This window comes from Cloeon dipterum, chromosome 2, assembly GCF_949628265.1.
Source record: "Cloeon dipterum chromosome 2, ieCloDipt1.1, whole genome shotgun sequence".
Classification (NCBI taxonomy): domain Eukaryota; kingdom Metazoa; phylum Arthropoda; class Insecta; order Ephemeroptera; family Baetidae; genus Cloeon; species Cloeon dipterum.
Genome location: NC_088787.1, coordinates 1,658,672 through 1,672,941, shown reverse-complemented (window position 1 = coordinate 1,672,941; position 14,270 = coordinate 1,658,672). Strand labels below are relative to the sequence as shown.

The 14,270-nt window shown below is 38.4% G+C and overlaps 1 protein-coding gene and 1 long non-coding RNA gene across 2 annotated transcripts; one reads left to right on the top strand and one right to left on the bottom strand.

Moving 5' to 3' along the window:
- Nucleotides 1-2,482: 2,482 nt before the first annotated feature.
- On the bottom strand, nucleotides 2,483-3,153 carry LOC135937226 (uncharacterized). Its single transcript, XR_010574480.1, has 2 exons — nucleotides 2,811-3,153; nucleotides 2,483-2,760 (listed from the first exon to the last, which is right to left on the bottom strand). It is a non-coding gene; the product is annotated as an uncharacterized LOC135937226 (long non-coding RNA).
- A 2,952-nt stretch (nucleotides 3,154-6,105) lies between these two features.
- Nucleotides 6,106-7,971, top strand: LOC135935947 (protein yellow-like). The gene is made up of 5 exons (XM_065478577.1): nucleotides 6,106-6,420; nucleotides 6,523-7,128; nucleotides 7,222-7,327; nucleotides 7,450-7,616; nucleotides 7,675-7,971. The coding sequence occupies exons 1-5, from the start codon at nucleotides 6,106-6,108 to the stop codon at nucleotides 7,969-7,971; spliced, it is 1,491 nt and encodes a 496-aa protein (XP_065334649.1).
- The last annotated feature ends 6,299 nt before the right edge of the window (nucleotides 7,972-14,270 follow it).

Genomic DNA, 14,270 nt, shown 5'->3' with positions numbered 1-14,270 from the left:
AATACTTTTTTAAAGAATATTTTTATTCAGAGAGGAAAAGAATCCTATAGTTAAGCCATGATTTCATTTAATTCAGTCCTTTAAACTCCAATATTCAAACACTTTTCCCGCCCTTAAAATTCAAAAGGTTTTTGTCAAATATTCTGAGTTCTTCCTTAATTTAGGAATCTTCATTAGAACTTTGCTGGATAAAAACTCACCAAATTATATTACCAATTTTAGAAAAGAATAAAATTATGCTTTATTAAATAAACCATATTCTGGTGTATGATATGATCAACACCTGTCAGACATAAGTTAATTTGGTCATTATTTCTGTAAAATATTATTTTGCCACGATATATTAGTTTTAATTAAGTTATTTCGTCTAAAATTATTGAAATTTTAACTATTAGCATAATTTTTCTAAAATAAATTTATCTTCCGATTTTCAACACTTGATCTTAACGTATGTTCAACTGCATTGATTACAGATTTGAAGCCCATTCGAAGATATCGCCCTGGAAGAATAAAATCAGTAACCACGTCTTCTTGGATTCCTGTTTCAAAGACCTCGATGAGAATTCCTACAGAAGACTCAAATCGGCAAATTTTTCGGATTTTTACCAGAGCTCCTACCCAGCACTCGCCTGCCCTTCCCCTCACAACCTTGTCTACGACTAACGTGAATAAAGAGACTACTACTTCAGATGCCGTGAAAAGCATGCAAACGCCGAAAAGCAAGACTGGGACTCCCGAATCGGCTCTGAATTCTAACGAAACAAGCGGTGGTTGTGCTGCTCTTGTCCAAAGTCAGTCTTTGAACAAAATTCTGATTTGGTTGCTCGTGTGTTGCTTCAGTTGCTTGGTCTTGAGCTGCACTGCCATCGCGTGGCTGACCCTGAGAATGAGAAGAATGAGGCAGATTTCGATGGACAATCGTGCTGAAATTTCCGTTTTCCCGGACGACCCGGTGTACGATGACGTCGCGCCTGAAAATTCCGAATCGGCTGGACCTGAGAATCCTGATGAATCGCTGTACGCAGAAGTTCACCCTGAGCCTTTGACCTCGGCTGACTACGATTACGTCATTGCGAGGAACCCTTCTCCTGAGCCCTACGAGGTACCTTTGCATCTGGTAAACACCAACGCGGGAATTCCATCGGAACCGGTGTATGACGAAGTTGGTAAAACGGAGCAGGAAAATATTTACGATGACGTCGGACCACGACCTTCTTCTGGACCGGCTTGGAACGAAAACTCGGGACGTAAGCCAACAGAGTCGGTGCAGTATCTTGAGGTGTTACCGAAAAGTGGCTAAACTCAGCTTTATTGGTCAATTATTATTATTATTTTGTTTTCTCATTAAGCACAAAACTCTCTCAGCAATCTGTTGTAAACTGAGACTAATATAAAATATCATGTGTTGCATTTTAATCAATAGTTATTTAAACATAAATTAAAGGTGAACGTAACGTTATGTTTTTTTGTCATTTTTAATGGAATAATCGTTTATTTGTCAGAAGTTTTAAGGTAAATAAAAACATATTCCTTAACTAAACTGTTTGTTTTCCTATTTATTCCATTTATAAGTCTAGAGATGATGGCCAAATATGTTAAATTATCCTTCTCAATAACATAATGTTCTATTAAAACTTTAGCAATAATTTCTGGAGCGTTCTGCATTCTGCATCATTCTTAGTAAAATAGTTAAAAAGAAAAGAACAATCTTAAAATCCACAAGACTGCTGGCAAAATCATTTTTAATTAACATAGGGGCTATTTTGTTTTCCTTTAATAATCAATATAATTTCCTGCGTGCATTACGTTTTAATTTAAAAATTTAGCACACTGCTGTGAGTTGGACAAAATCTTTCTTAATTTTAAATTTCAATTTGTTAACCAAATTATTGTAATATTGATGGTCAAGCTTGAAATAAAAGGCGCTGAATATTTTCTCTGGTTATGCAACCTGCTCGCTTCTTGTGTCGAGCCGGTTGCAAACATTTTCGAACAACTCTGGTGATTTGCGAGGCAGAATTTTTGCTGTGAGGATTTCATGGAAGCTTATTACGCCCACTTGGCAGTGAAAATCACGGGACAACACTGGAATTGATGGAGAATTGAATTGCGTCTTTGAAGAATATCTCATCTTCTTTTAAATAATTTTTGTAAGGAAACAGAAGCAATCATTAGATATTTTTATGATAAATTAAAGGTGAATTTTTGTTTAAATTATAATTCAAATTTCGTTTCAAAAATTATGTCATTCTTGTCCGTGAAAATTTAGTTTGACACCAGCCAACGCTCGACTCCAAGTCAAATATTATCTCAAAACTTACCTCTGGATAGAAAAGAAACATAAGCCTAAATTTTGAATATAAGACCGATTTGATATGCAACCTGCTAGACTCTGGTGTAGACCGGATTGCGTTTCTCTGCGGCCCACAGGATTATCTTTGTTCAGCTGTCGAGGGCAACTTATTAAAATAAAAATAATATATTCCTTCAAATTATATGTATTACATAATATTTTTATTTATAACCTCTTTCAATGATTTATAATTTTAAACAGACAGTGATATTCTACCCATTTTCTATACAGTTTGAAAATTAAATTAAATTTATTTGTGTTTTCTTTTCTTAGTTAGAACCTGGAGCTTTGAGAAGTCTGCGCCTCCAAGTTCTCCATGATTCTTTCCAAATTTCCATCATCCAGAATGCATTATTGGACGAGTCCACGGCGAAAGTAACCGGCCTCAATCTTTGCACATTTTTAATCTAAAAATGATCAGATCAGTTCAATACAAATTAAAATATTTGGCTTCTACCTCATAGAAACGCTGCTCGTGAAATGGCTGGGAAGTATTCCAAGTGGACATGAAGCCCACGTCCAAAAAGGCGGCATACATGGTCCCGTTGCTGTCGACCAACGTTCTATATGGTTTTTTAGACCAAGTTCCAATATTTTTAGGATAGGCAGTTCGAGATCCGTTTCCTAGCGCGGCTGCAGATATGGAATACAACCTAGGAGGGTAGAATTCGCTTAAATAGAGCTGTCTCGGTTCCTCCTGACGAGCAGGGGAAATGGCAATCGAGAAGCTCCGAATTCCAGGCGTGTCTACTGTCCACGATTGCTTGGTCTTCAAGCTGAACACGACGATGTGTGATGTAGGCGAACCTTTCTTCGGACGTCTCGACCAGCGCCAGGTCATGCAGGGGCCAGGAAACCGGCAACTGATGCACCAGTTCGAGTTTATCGTTGTTGTTCAGGTCGAAAATCCACAGTTTGGCTGAACAATTCTTGCTGCCCCCGTCCAGAACCCAAAGCCGGCCGACGGCGTCCACTTCCAGCACTGCAGCCTTCCGAAATCTGTGTTTATAAGTCGTCATGAACAGACAAGAAAATAATCATTCGTAATCCTCAAACTTACATGCATCTCCCAGGACGGAAATGGAGCAAGGTTTGGACGAGACACGCTGCTGGTCGGAATTGTCACCAGAGTGACGGGAATGCCAACAGCTTTTGCCAGGCTGAGGAAAAGCCTGTCCCCAAATACCGCAATGTAACTAGGTTCAATATTCTCTGGTTTGAAAGTTCCATCTCTCAAGGCCTGCGTTCTGTTCGCCACGGACGGCCACTCGTAGTCCATATTCTTCAACGGCCAATCGTAGACGGTAGTGAAGCTGACGGAGAGGCAAAGCAATACGACGACAAGGGGAAAAGTATTCATGGCTCTGTGAAATTTTGAAAAAATAATTGAAATTCATAAAAGACCGTCTTTGATGAAGTTTCTGAGCCCACCAATCGATTCCTGAGGGTCGAATTAGGTAAAATTGATGTTTTTTCCGTTAAAAAAGTGCAGCGCAACGTGCGAACTTTATTTCCCGCCAAAACAATGTGAATGCGAGAAGTGCGCACGCATCCCAGCTGGTTTGAGCACTGCCTGCGTACGACTGACTTCTTTGTCACATCCAGCCATCTCTGACGCATGCGCAGTTCTCGCATTCAAATTGTTTTGGCGGGAAATACAGTTCACCAAGTCGCGCAGGACGTTTTGGTAGGAAAATATCCATTTTACCTAATTCGACCCTCAGGAATCGATTGGTGGGCTCAGGAACTTCGTCAAAGTCTGTTTTAAAATGGAAAAAAAAATTATGTGTGATTGCTATGATGTCAGCGGGTGAATAATTGGAAAAATAATAATGAACTCACTCTGCTCGAGAGATCCGCAGCTTTTGTGATTGTGTGGCGACAAGATTCAACTCGCAGCCTTTTATACGGCAGCAGTCACGCGGCGAGAGGATGCAAAGAGAAAGGGAAAGAAGCAAAAAGAAACTTCTTTGCAGCAAGAGGAAAAGATTTAAACTAAATGTGGTGATTGGTCTGTCTCTTTTATCGCAGTAAGGGCAAGGGCTCAAGTTTACAGCGTCATCTCAAGAGTTATCAATTTCAAGGGCAAATCGTTGCTCCCGATGAAACTCATTTAATTCGTTTTATCACAGATTGAATAATTTAGGCTGCATTTTAAGTAGGCAAACGAGACTGATAATAACAGAGATGTTCAGAGAAAGACGCTTTTATTTTTTCTTCTAGCGAATATTTTAAAATTCCTCAAGACGAGTCACGTGATCGGTGTGACGTCACTTCTATCCACGTAAAAATGAGGTTCTCAGCACGAGTCAACTGTCAACGCAGCCGCACGAACAATTCCTGGTTTTTTGAAAAAATTGATTAATTTAAGTAATTAAATTTACTTTCGAAATCACAACCACACACACATTATACACATCTGGCTTTGACGCAAACCCGATTCCAACAGGAAATTAAATTAAAATTAAATTGTGGCCTACAAGACCAACAATTTAGTCTCCAAATTAACAATTCCTCATCGTTACATTAAAATACCAGATATTTTTGTACCTGAACCCACTGGAAAGGTGCGAGTCCCTGTCCGTTGAGCTATTTGATAATTTTGTGTCACTAAATTAACCAGTTTTTGCCATTTCTGACATTAGGTGACCAGAATTAGATCCCTGAACTGCTCAAATACTTCCCATTCCCTCGACACACCTGGGAATGCTTTAACAATTTAATTATTTGTTAATTTTTAGTAAAAAAAGCCATTTTTCAGGCCACTTTAATTTTAAATTAATTTCCTGTTGGAATCAGATTTGCGTCAAAGCCAGATGTTAAGCATGCGTATGTGTGGCTGTCGAAAATTGATTTAAAATTAATTTTAATTTTAATTTGAAACCAGGAATTGTTCGTGCGGCGCAGATGAGTCATCTGATTGGAGTGAAGTTGGCGTGCCTCATTTTTACCCTGATCAACATTTCTGTAGTGATCATTCCGTTGCCTACGATTAAAAGGGTCATCTGCAGCCGTCCGCAGAGGAAATTGTACAACCAAATGACAAAAAACGCGAATAACAAGTTTAAATGGGAGCAACGATTTGGCTCTGAAATTGATAACTCTGAGCTGACGCTGTAAACTTGACCCCTCGCCCTTTCGCGCCGTCACTGCGATAAAATAAACAGACCAATCACCACATTTAGATTGAAACTTTTCCTCTTTTGGTTGCGGAAACATGCCGCGCGTGTGCTGATTTGGAGTGAGGGATTAGTTTCAGCGGAAATTATACAGAAATATACTTTTTGAAACGTTATGAAGATTTTGTCAATCAAAACAACGGAATATAAAATGATGAAGCACTATAGAAATGTCTCAGTTATTATATAGGTGATCTTAATGTTTGGGACTGAAAGTGTGGTTTCCCTTTTTGCAATTTCAGGGTCCCAACTTAATTATTTATGTGACTTTATACTGTGTTTAGAGATTGCGCCATATTAACTTCTGGAAATCCGGCTGCTATTTTTGTTTTTTTTTTAGCGGTTTAACAAAACTTCCTTGTACTGACTGCTTAAAAAGGAAAAACTAATTGGCTGGAAATTCATTTCTTCCAAGTAATGAACGCGACAAGACTTGATCTGCTCACAGTCAACCAAAGGTTAGTGTTCATATACGCACGTTTGCTGGGGTTAGAAATAGTTAAATGATCATAACCACAGGTTTTTTAATTTTATTTAATTTTTTTATTAATTCCCAGAAGCATTTCTTGAACAATGAGTTGGTTCCTCCTTCTACTGACTTTACTGCTCGGTCTGTCCGCGGCCTCGATCAACTTCACTACCGTTTTTGAATGGACGTCTTTTGACTTTGTGTGGCCCTCAGAAGATTTTAAGAAAGAAGCTGAGAGAAATGGAAACTACAATCGCGACAAAATTTTACCAAACGAGCATGTCATTTACGGGGAGAGGGTGTTCATCAGCTTGTATAATACGAGCAAACACCCCAGCCCTTTTACCCTGACCTGGCTGCCATTGACTGAATCTTCAAAGGCTCCAAAACTGAAACCCTTTCCTTCATGGATATATCATGTAAGAACATTTTAAAGTTGTAATGATTATTTTTCTCTAAATTAACAAATAAGAAAACATTTAATTATACTTGAGAATGGTTTTGCAATTAATTTGTTACAGGAAAAAGGAAACTGCAGGACCATGCAGCAAATCACGGGCATGGTGGTTGACGTTTGTGGTCGACTTTGGGCCGTTGATAACGGAAATTCGATTTGTCCAGCTAAGCTCTGGATCTTTGACCTAACGGAAGGCGATTCGGTCAGCCTGGTCCATCAATTCACCAATGATACCGTCAATCATGCTTATAAATACCGGAATCTGAAGTCCCTGGTCCTTGACGAGAAACCGATCGACACTTTAGCGTACATTCCTGACTATACGTCGAAAAAAATAATCGTGTTTAGCCTGAAGAAGAATGTATCGTGGGCTATCGAAATTAAGGGTATCAACATTAGTTCAATTGCCCTTTCGCCAATAAAGGGCAAGCAATTGATCTACCTGGGATCTTGGAAAGAATCCAAATTATTTTCTGTTCCTCTTTCGGATTTAAGGAGAGGAAGAAGTAGTACTTCTTTGACCCCTTCTCAGGTTATTAGCAATAAGACAGCCAGATCCTTTAGAATGCTCATGGACAACAAAGGAAAATTGTATTTTGACCTCGAATCGTTGAACTACGTCGGCTCTTGGGACACCACTGCTCCCTTCAAGGAGGAAATATTCTACAAGGTATAGTTTTTGGCAATCACAGAATTATTATTCTCTAGGATGGTAATTTATTAAAATTCTGTCTTTAATAATTCGTATTTTGCTTTGTTTTAGGATGAGCGACCGACTATTCATTCTTTTTACCGCTTCAAGTTCAGTTTCGCCTTTGACGCGTGCAATAATCTTTGGATACTGACCAGAAGGTTGAATGAATCGACACGTATTCGGCTCCTTCGCGCTGCAGTCGGCGCGAAGTCATATTTATATTATGACTGCATCACTCCCAAAGGTAAAATCCTGGAAATTTTTAATTTAATCTTTAAAAATTATATTTTTTTACAGGGTGCGGAAGGAATCCCCCGAGCTACCCGAGTTATCTCACACAAAAATACGAACTGACCACTGTCAAGCCTACAAGGAGGCCACAAACTTCTACAACTGTCAAAGTGTTAATTCAATCAACGGCCGTTCAAGTTATTCCGACTGAAAAACCGCAACCTAAGGAAGAAGTAATGAAAATTCCTTTTTTATTAACGAGGATTTCAACTCAACTCTTTCCTTTTCCAGACGCCTTCCTTGTTGTGGGGCCTTTTTGACGTAGATCCCATCGAAAAATCTCACTTGATCCTCGCTTTGATCTGCTTCATCCTTCTCAATCTGATTTTCTTTTACATTATTCTGTGGTTGGCACTCTGGGTGAAAGGACTGAAGAAAACGATCAACCGGACCAAGAAGGACAACCAGGAAATGTCTGGTTTTCCTTCGGAGCCCGCAACCTCGTATTACGAAGTCCAGCACGAGCAGTTGGACGAGGATATTTACGACGACGTCGGCCCCTCAATCGCCACCGCGTCACGCTTCTGAATTAGCGCCAGGCCTTATTATGACTCAACAAGGAAGTCAATTAATCCATCGCCAAATGGCTCAGAAATTTATCTCAATATCCAAATTACTGGCGGCAAAATCCGCCGCTAGCTTTGTTAAAAAAATATATTCCCATAGTTACATGTTATGCAATTTTACTATCTATTTAAAATAAATAAACGCATCAATACTACAACAACTATACATAGATTGATTTTTATTTAATGTCAATTTACCGAGTACCACTGAACAAGAAAATTTGGATGAAAACGTCAAGCATTATTCGTTTTAGTCATGGATTGTATTATCGTGCGGAGATGCCAATCAGCAAGATGAGTTAAGTGATCGTTGTGACGTCACTCTTTCCGGGTAAAAATTAGGAGCCAAGTTCACTCTTCTGCGCACTGGTCTGCGAGTTACAAGAAAACACTTTGCAACCGCAGGGCAACTTCTGGTTTCGTTAAAAAAATAATTAATTTTATTTTCGAATCAACAACCACACATGGCACATACGCACTGAACATCTGGCTTTGACGCACATTTGATTCCCACAGGAAATTATTAGATTAAAATTCGAGTGGCGCGAAAGGGACTGTGATTCATACATGGCGCATATAGGATCGGAGGAATTGAGGGGCGTGGCAAACGAGAAGGGAGTGGAAGTGGGGATCGAAGCGAAATTAAATGCGATCACGTGGCCTCAAGCGTTCTTGATTAACCCCTATGTGAAGTACGCTCGAAAATTCTTCTCAAAATGACTAGAATAAAGTGCTTTACAAAGCCGAGAGGTACTTTTATTCGTGCCCTGCGTCAATTCGCTCGAATTGCCCTCTTTTTCTGCGAAGTTGAACCTAAAAATGACGCAAGTACGCCCCATAAATTCTTCTTGCTCTGTCATACATAGTTTAAAATAATGACCCGTTGATATATATTATTATAGGGATGAAAATAATATTTACCGCATTAAAATTAGCCAGAGTGTACCACTTATGTTTCCTCTAGGAGAAATTTTGTAATTTTAGTCGTGTTCTAATTAATTAATACTAATTCTTCATAGTTTGTTGAGACATTGCGTCTGGAAATCGCAGGCCAGTCAGATCCGGCTGCTATTTTTGGTTCTTTTAGCCGTTTACCAAAACTTCCTTGAGCATAATTTAAGATTTTTTAATATTTTCTTGCTCCAAACCAAGAATGCTACTAACTCTCTGCTTTATTAATTTTTAATTAATGGGTAAACTGAAATAATAGAGATATGACTCGTTTTAAATTGCATTTTTTTTATTTTTTAACTGCAAAAGAGAGCAAGAATATTAAAAAAAAAATGATAAAGTTATGCAAAGTGCGAAACTTGCAGTCACCGCGGGTTGCATACTCCCAATTTTCAAGCGCTCGAATTTAGCTCTCTCATTTCCTCATCAAAAAAGAGAGACAGTTAAATTTCTCTAAGAGCTGAAATTAAATATTATAATTTGAACAGGGAACAATTCCCAAGGTAACAGGTTCGAGGGGATAGCAGGCTGTTGTTTTGCCGCAAATTTTGCAGCCGCATTTGCGTCAGGGACTCAGGGTCGTAATTTAAATTCACTAGGTTGCACAATTTTCTTGACGGGAACGTGCCTATATTAAATAATTCTACCAACTGACGAAAATAAATTAATTTCTGGCTTTGCAAAATAATTAAATTCAAAATTTCAGGCACTCAGGGTAAAAATTGCTATTCACAGATCTCGGTTACACGATTTTTGACGTGATATTTAGAGGAATTAAATTAATCGAGTGTCGGGCCCGGTCCGACGGCCGTTTGGGGGCCGGTCTGGTGGCCTACTTTGACCGCGGCCCACCGAGGAAATGGTTTTGGGCCTGATGCGTTTCGAGACAGGAGCCAGCGATTTAAAAAAAATGTGTTGATAAATTAACGTAAGCTCAAACTCGCCAATGATGGAATTGGAAATATTGTTTTTCTATTTCCTAAAATATCTGTGTCATCGTGAGTGTGAATTGCATATCTCTTAGTGAGTATCATTCCTGACACATTCCTCTTAATGATTAACCGCATATTCGTACAAAAATCCAAAAAAATCTTACCTTAAATTCAAAATATTCGGGCGCGCAGAAAATAAACAAGCACGGACGTGTTTGCTGCTTCTTGGACTGAACGACACATATTATGCGTGCCACATGCACATGTGGTGAGAGTTTGGGCTCTTGAGGCAAGGATTCGCAGCAGCGCCATATTGGAATTGAGTGGGAGAGGGAGAAACGCCTTGCATGCATGCTCTTCCCGTATGTGATTTATCTTGGGGCACAACAGCGCTTCAAAAGTGCGGATCCTCTCCTCTGTGTTGGCCGTGCTAAGAGCTTCTTGAAGGTCGTTTGCAAGCAGCTGTTTGCTGAGCTTTTCCGCGGGAGAGTTTGAAGCATCGATTTGTAAACAAACGAAATAAATATCGTTATTCTTTAATTGCAAAAAATCGCTCTAAACGCAAATACGGACTTGAAACCCGGCCAATCGTTGCCTTTTAGTGCGAATTACGGCGCAGAGTAGTCGTCGAAACCATCCTCTGGCACATACGGGAATTAAAAAAATATTAATAATCCTGGTTAGACTCGTCTTGACCTCCTCTGATGCACAGAATATATTTTTACGTGATCATTGATTCTATTTTAAAACATTTCAGTCTTCAAAATCTAGAAAAACTATATTTTATCATGCAAATTAAATTTTTTAATTAGTTTTTGGGACGAAAAAAGCCACAGTAAAAATTCTATAAGGCGATTACACTTAATTTATCATATAAATGCGACAAAGGAGATATAAAATGAAAAATAAATAACGGAGAAACTTAAAATTAATTATAAAAGGATTATTTTATTTAAATTAATATCATTTCACATGTGTTTTACTATTTAATTTATTTATGAATTTAATTAATTTGTATTTACTTCAATTTTATATTTTTTACATATTTCAAGCGTAACAATAAATTAGCCAAAGGATTTGAAGACCTTGTTAGCAACGTTTGATGCATGAATAATTTGTTGATTAATTGTTCCAAGATAATACACTTGAGTTAATTAATTGTATTAAAATATAATTTTTTTTTATTTCTCGCTTTCTGAGAAGCAAAAGCTGGCCCATACTGCTTGAAGGGGCAAAACCGCCACGTGACAATTATTACTATTTCAGGGAGAAAATTTATTGATTTCCAATGTCTAAAATATCGCAAATGAAAAAAATGAGAATCGGTGAAATTTTAAATAAATGGCGCCTTCATACTGTGATTAACTCCCCTGCCACCAGAGTGCGTTGCAGAGTTGAGTCAGGTGAGGCTTGAAAAAGCCAGTTGATCGCCAACCCTGGAGTATAAAGGTGTACTTTTCATCCAAGCTCAACGTACTGGTCAGTATAAAATAAAATGTAATGAATTTTTGCTTGAAATTTTAAAAAATATCTAATCATTTCGAGACCGTGCTAATTTTTGTTTCAAAGTTTTACAGATTCAGGGAAAATTTGAAATTTTTGTCAAGATTTTAACAAAAGAAAAGTATTCAAAGCTCGTCTCGTTTCAGGTGTGTGAAGAATTCGTCGAAACTAAAATGGACATGAGGGAACAATCACGATATTGTGACATGTGTCGCAATCCCATTCACGTATCACTGATACGATGCGAAGAATGCAGTTTCCATCTCCTGCGTGATGGTAAATTTCGAACAACTTATAAATTTTCCTTACACTTATTCGTCGATTGTCAGTTCATGGACAGCCCCCAACTGCAGGTCTTGATCCGAGAATAAATAGATCTGTGTTTAACCACGAAAACCAGGCTCCTCAGGGTGGAATTCCGATGCTACCTCAGTTTCAAAATCAACCTGTGCAACCATTCGGACTGCGAGGTTCGTTATTGAATTTTTCTGCTGGTGAATATAATGTAAATTAAATTTCCAGGACTTTTGGAGCGTCCTCAAGATCAATATGCACCTTGCTACGGGATGAGCCCCCAAAATCTGGCTAGACCATATTTCCGTCCCTCTATTCCTCTGATTGGACTGTCTCAGCCTTCCTTCTCTCCACAGGGTATAATAATTACACTCATTTGTTATTTTATAAACCGTCATTGACAGGTTTCTCAGCAAACCAATCAATTCTTGAAGGTTAAATGGATATTTTACCAATTAACATTTTTCCCGCCAAAACAATATGAATGCGTGAGAGCTGGTTTGAACACTTACAGAGAGACGAATGCCTTAATTGTCGATCAAGCCGCAGCTCTCACGCATGCGCACTTCTCGCATTCATATTGTTTTGGCGGGAAAAAAGTTCTTAACGTCGCGCTGCACTTTTTATCGATTGGTAGGCTCAGAAACTTCGTCAAAGACATAGGCTGTTAAAAAGTATATCAACCAAATATCCGATTTCTTGCTGGGTGATTCTAATGTACTCTATTTTTATTTCTCACTTTGATGTTTGTAGTCGGTGCAAATTTGCCGCAAAATGGAGGCGGACTCGCCCTGCAGTCGAGCGGGAATTTGAATCACCCCGCACCACCGAACCAGCTGACTCAGAATCTCGGTGGAAACATTTCTTCGGTGCAACAACAGCGCCAACCCTATCAACCAAGACTTTCTACTCCAAGCATTCCCCAACAAGGTGAATTATAATTTGACCTTAACAATTTTTGATTCTAATTTTCTGCCCACGTTCTAGCTGCTGGGCTTCCTGTCCAGGATCAAGAAATCACATCTTCAGGTTCCAGATGCAGACGCCGTGGTAAACAAGTTCGAGAAAAAAGGCGGGAATTCCAGCAGTGAATTTGAACAAAAATTGCACCAGCCCAAAAAATCTTGCTGGAACCAACAGTTTGAAGAAAAGTGTGGTGAATTTTAAAATATGTCAAACTGTTATACTTATATACTTGGGAAATTATGGTAGACAGAGAAACGTCAATTAGTACGTTTCTATACAAACATTAAACTTAAACAATTTCAGGCCAGCAAATTGCTGATTGGTATGTAGAATAAAATGTAAATTTAGTAATAGTGTAGATTGTGTCAAACTATATAGTTGAATTTTAGTATTTTAAAAGAGACTAAAAAACAAAGAGTCTCCGATTGCAATCGATTTAAGTGTACAAACTCTTTTCATGTAAAAATAAACAGATTCTGCTGCTTGTCAATATTTATTTTCATTTTTCCAACAAAAGAAAAAACCTTCACAAAAGTTTGCCCTCTCGCGAATATCCTTTTTTGTTTTAATTAATCAAAATTCATGAATGTGAGAAAGTTCTGTATGCGTCGAGACAAAAAATATGCCAGTTTGTTGTCAGCTTTAATTAATTTAGGTTTTATAAAATAAATTCTGCTTATCGCGTATGGCCGTAAACATCTGAAACCCAGATTACAGTTATTTTTAACTTGTGTTATTGTTTTCAACAACTTTAAGCAGCTCAAAAAAATATCCAAATCACTTTCAGTGTAGCATTTAACTTTTTTACTGAATTTAATTTGCAGTTGAATAACAAAAAGTCCAATTTAATGTCTTATACACACGTGCGTGTAATGGATAGCAAAAATAATCTTCTTTATCTCAGCGAGATTGGCAGCTGAAGTGACTAACGTTCAGCGTGAAAAAGTGTAGCTCGTGAGAGGCAGCGAATTTGCCGTGCAGCCGCACCGCTCCGCACGGCGCATGCACACATCAACAAGCAGCTGCCGCGAGTCGCGAGTGTGACCGACCACGCGGCGACGGCGTGTTGCTCTCTCTTAACATCGTGAGAGGGAAGCTGCCCTGAAAATTTTCAAGAGTTGTCTGACCAAATGTGAGATCAACAATGAGGTAAATCAAAAAAATGTAATTAGGGCAACTTGTTATTTCCCCCCTCGTGCTGACGATTCGATAGCATCGATTAACGTGAAAAAATAACTATCCACTAATCAATATTAAAATTTGTTTAAATTCTACAAATTCATCCGTCAAAAAAGAGTAGCATATATAATTCGATTTATTAAAATTTGTCGTGTGCTTAACGAATCTTCCATTTCTCTGCTTGGATGGTCAAGTATAACATTTTTTTCTACAACAGAAAAATTATTTAAAATTGAAAACAATTAATTTTTATTTAAGAATTTAATGTACAATTGCCGCGTGTGTAAGTAAAAAATCAGAGTGCGGTGCGTAACAAAATAAATCATTTTTATCTCAAGACGAGATTGGCTGCTGCCGCCTCTGTGCGGCCGAGTGTTGAACTGCCAGAGAGGAGTGTGAAACCGCGGTGACACACTATCTGTGAAAAAGTCTAACT

Bases quoted from the DNA above. Each gene is read 5' to 3' on its own strand.
- LOC135935947 (XM_065478577.1), top strand. From the start codon at position 6,106: ATGAGTTGGTTCCTCCTTCTACTGACTTTACTGCTCGGTCTGTCCGCG. The intron at 6,421-6,522 runs GTAAGAACATTT...AATTTGTTACAG, and splicing joins TTCCTTCATGGATATATCAT to GAAAAAGGAAACTGCAGGAC. The intron at 7,129-7,221 runs GTATAGTTTTTG...GCTTTGTTTTAG, and splicing joins AGGAGGAAATATTCTACAAG to GATGAGCGACCGACTATTCA.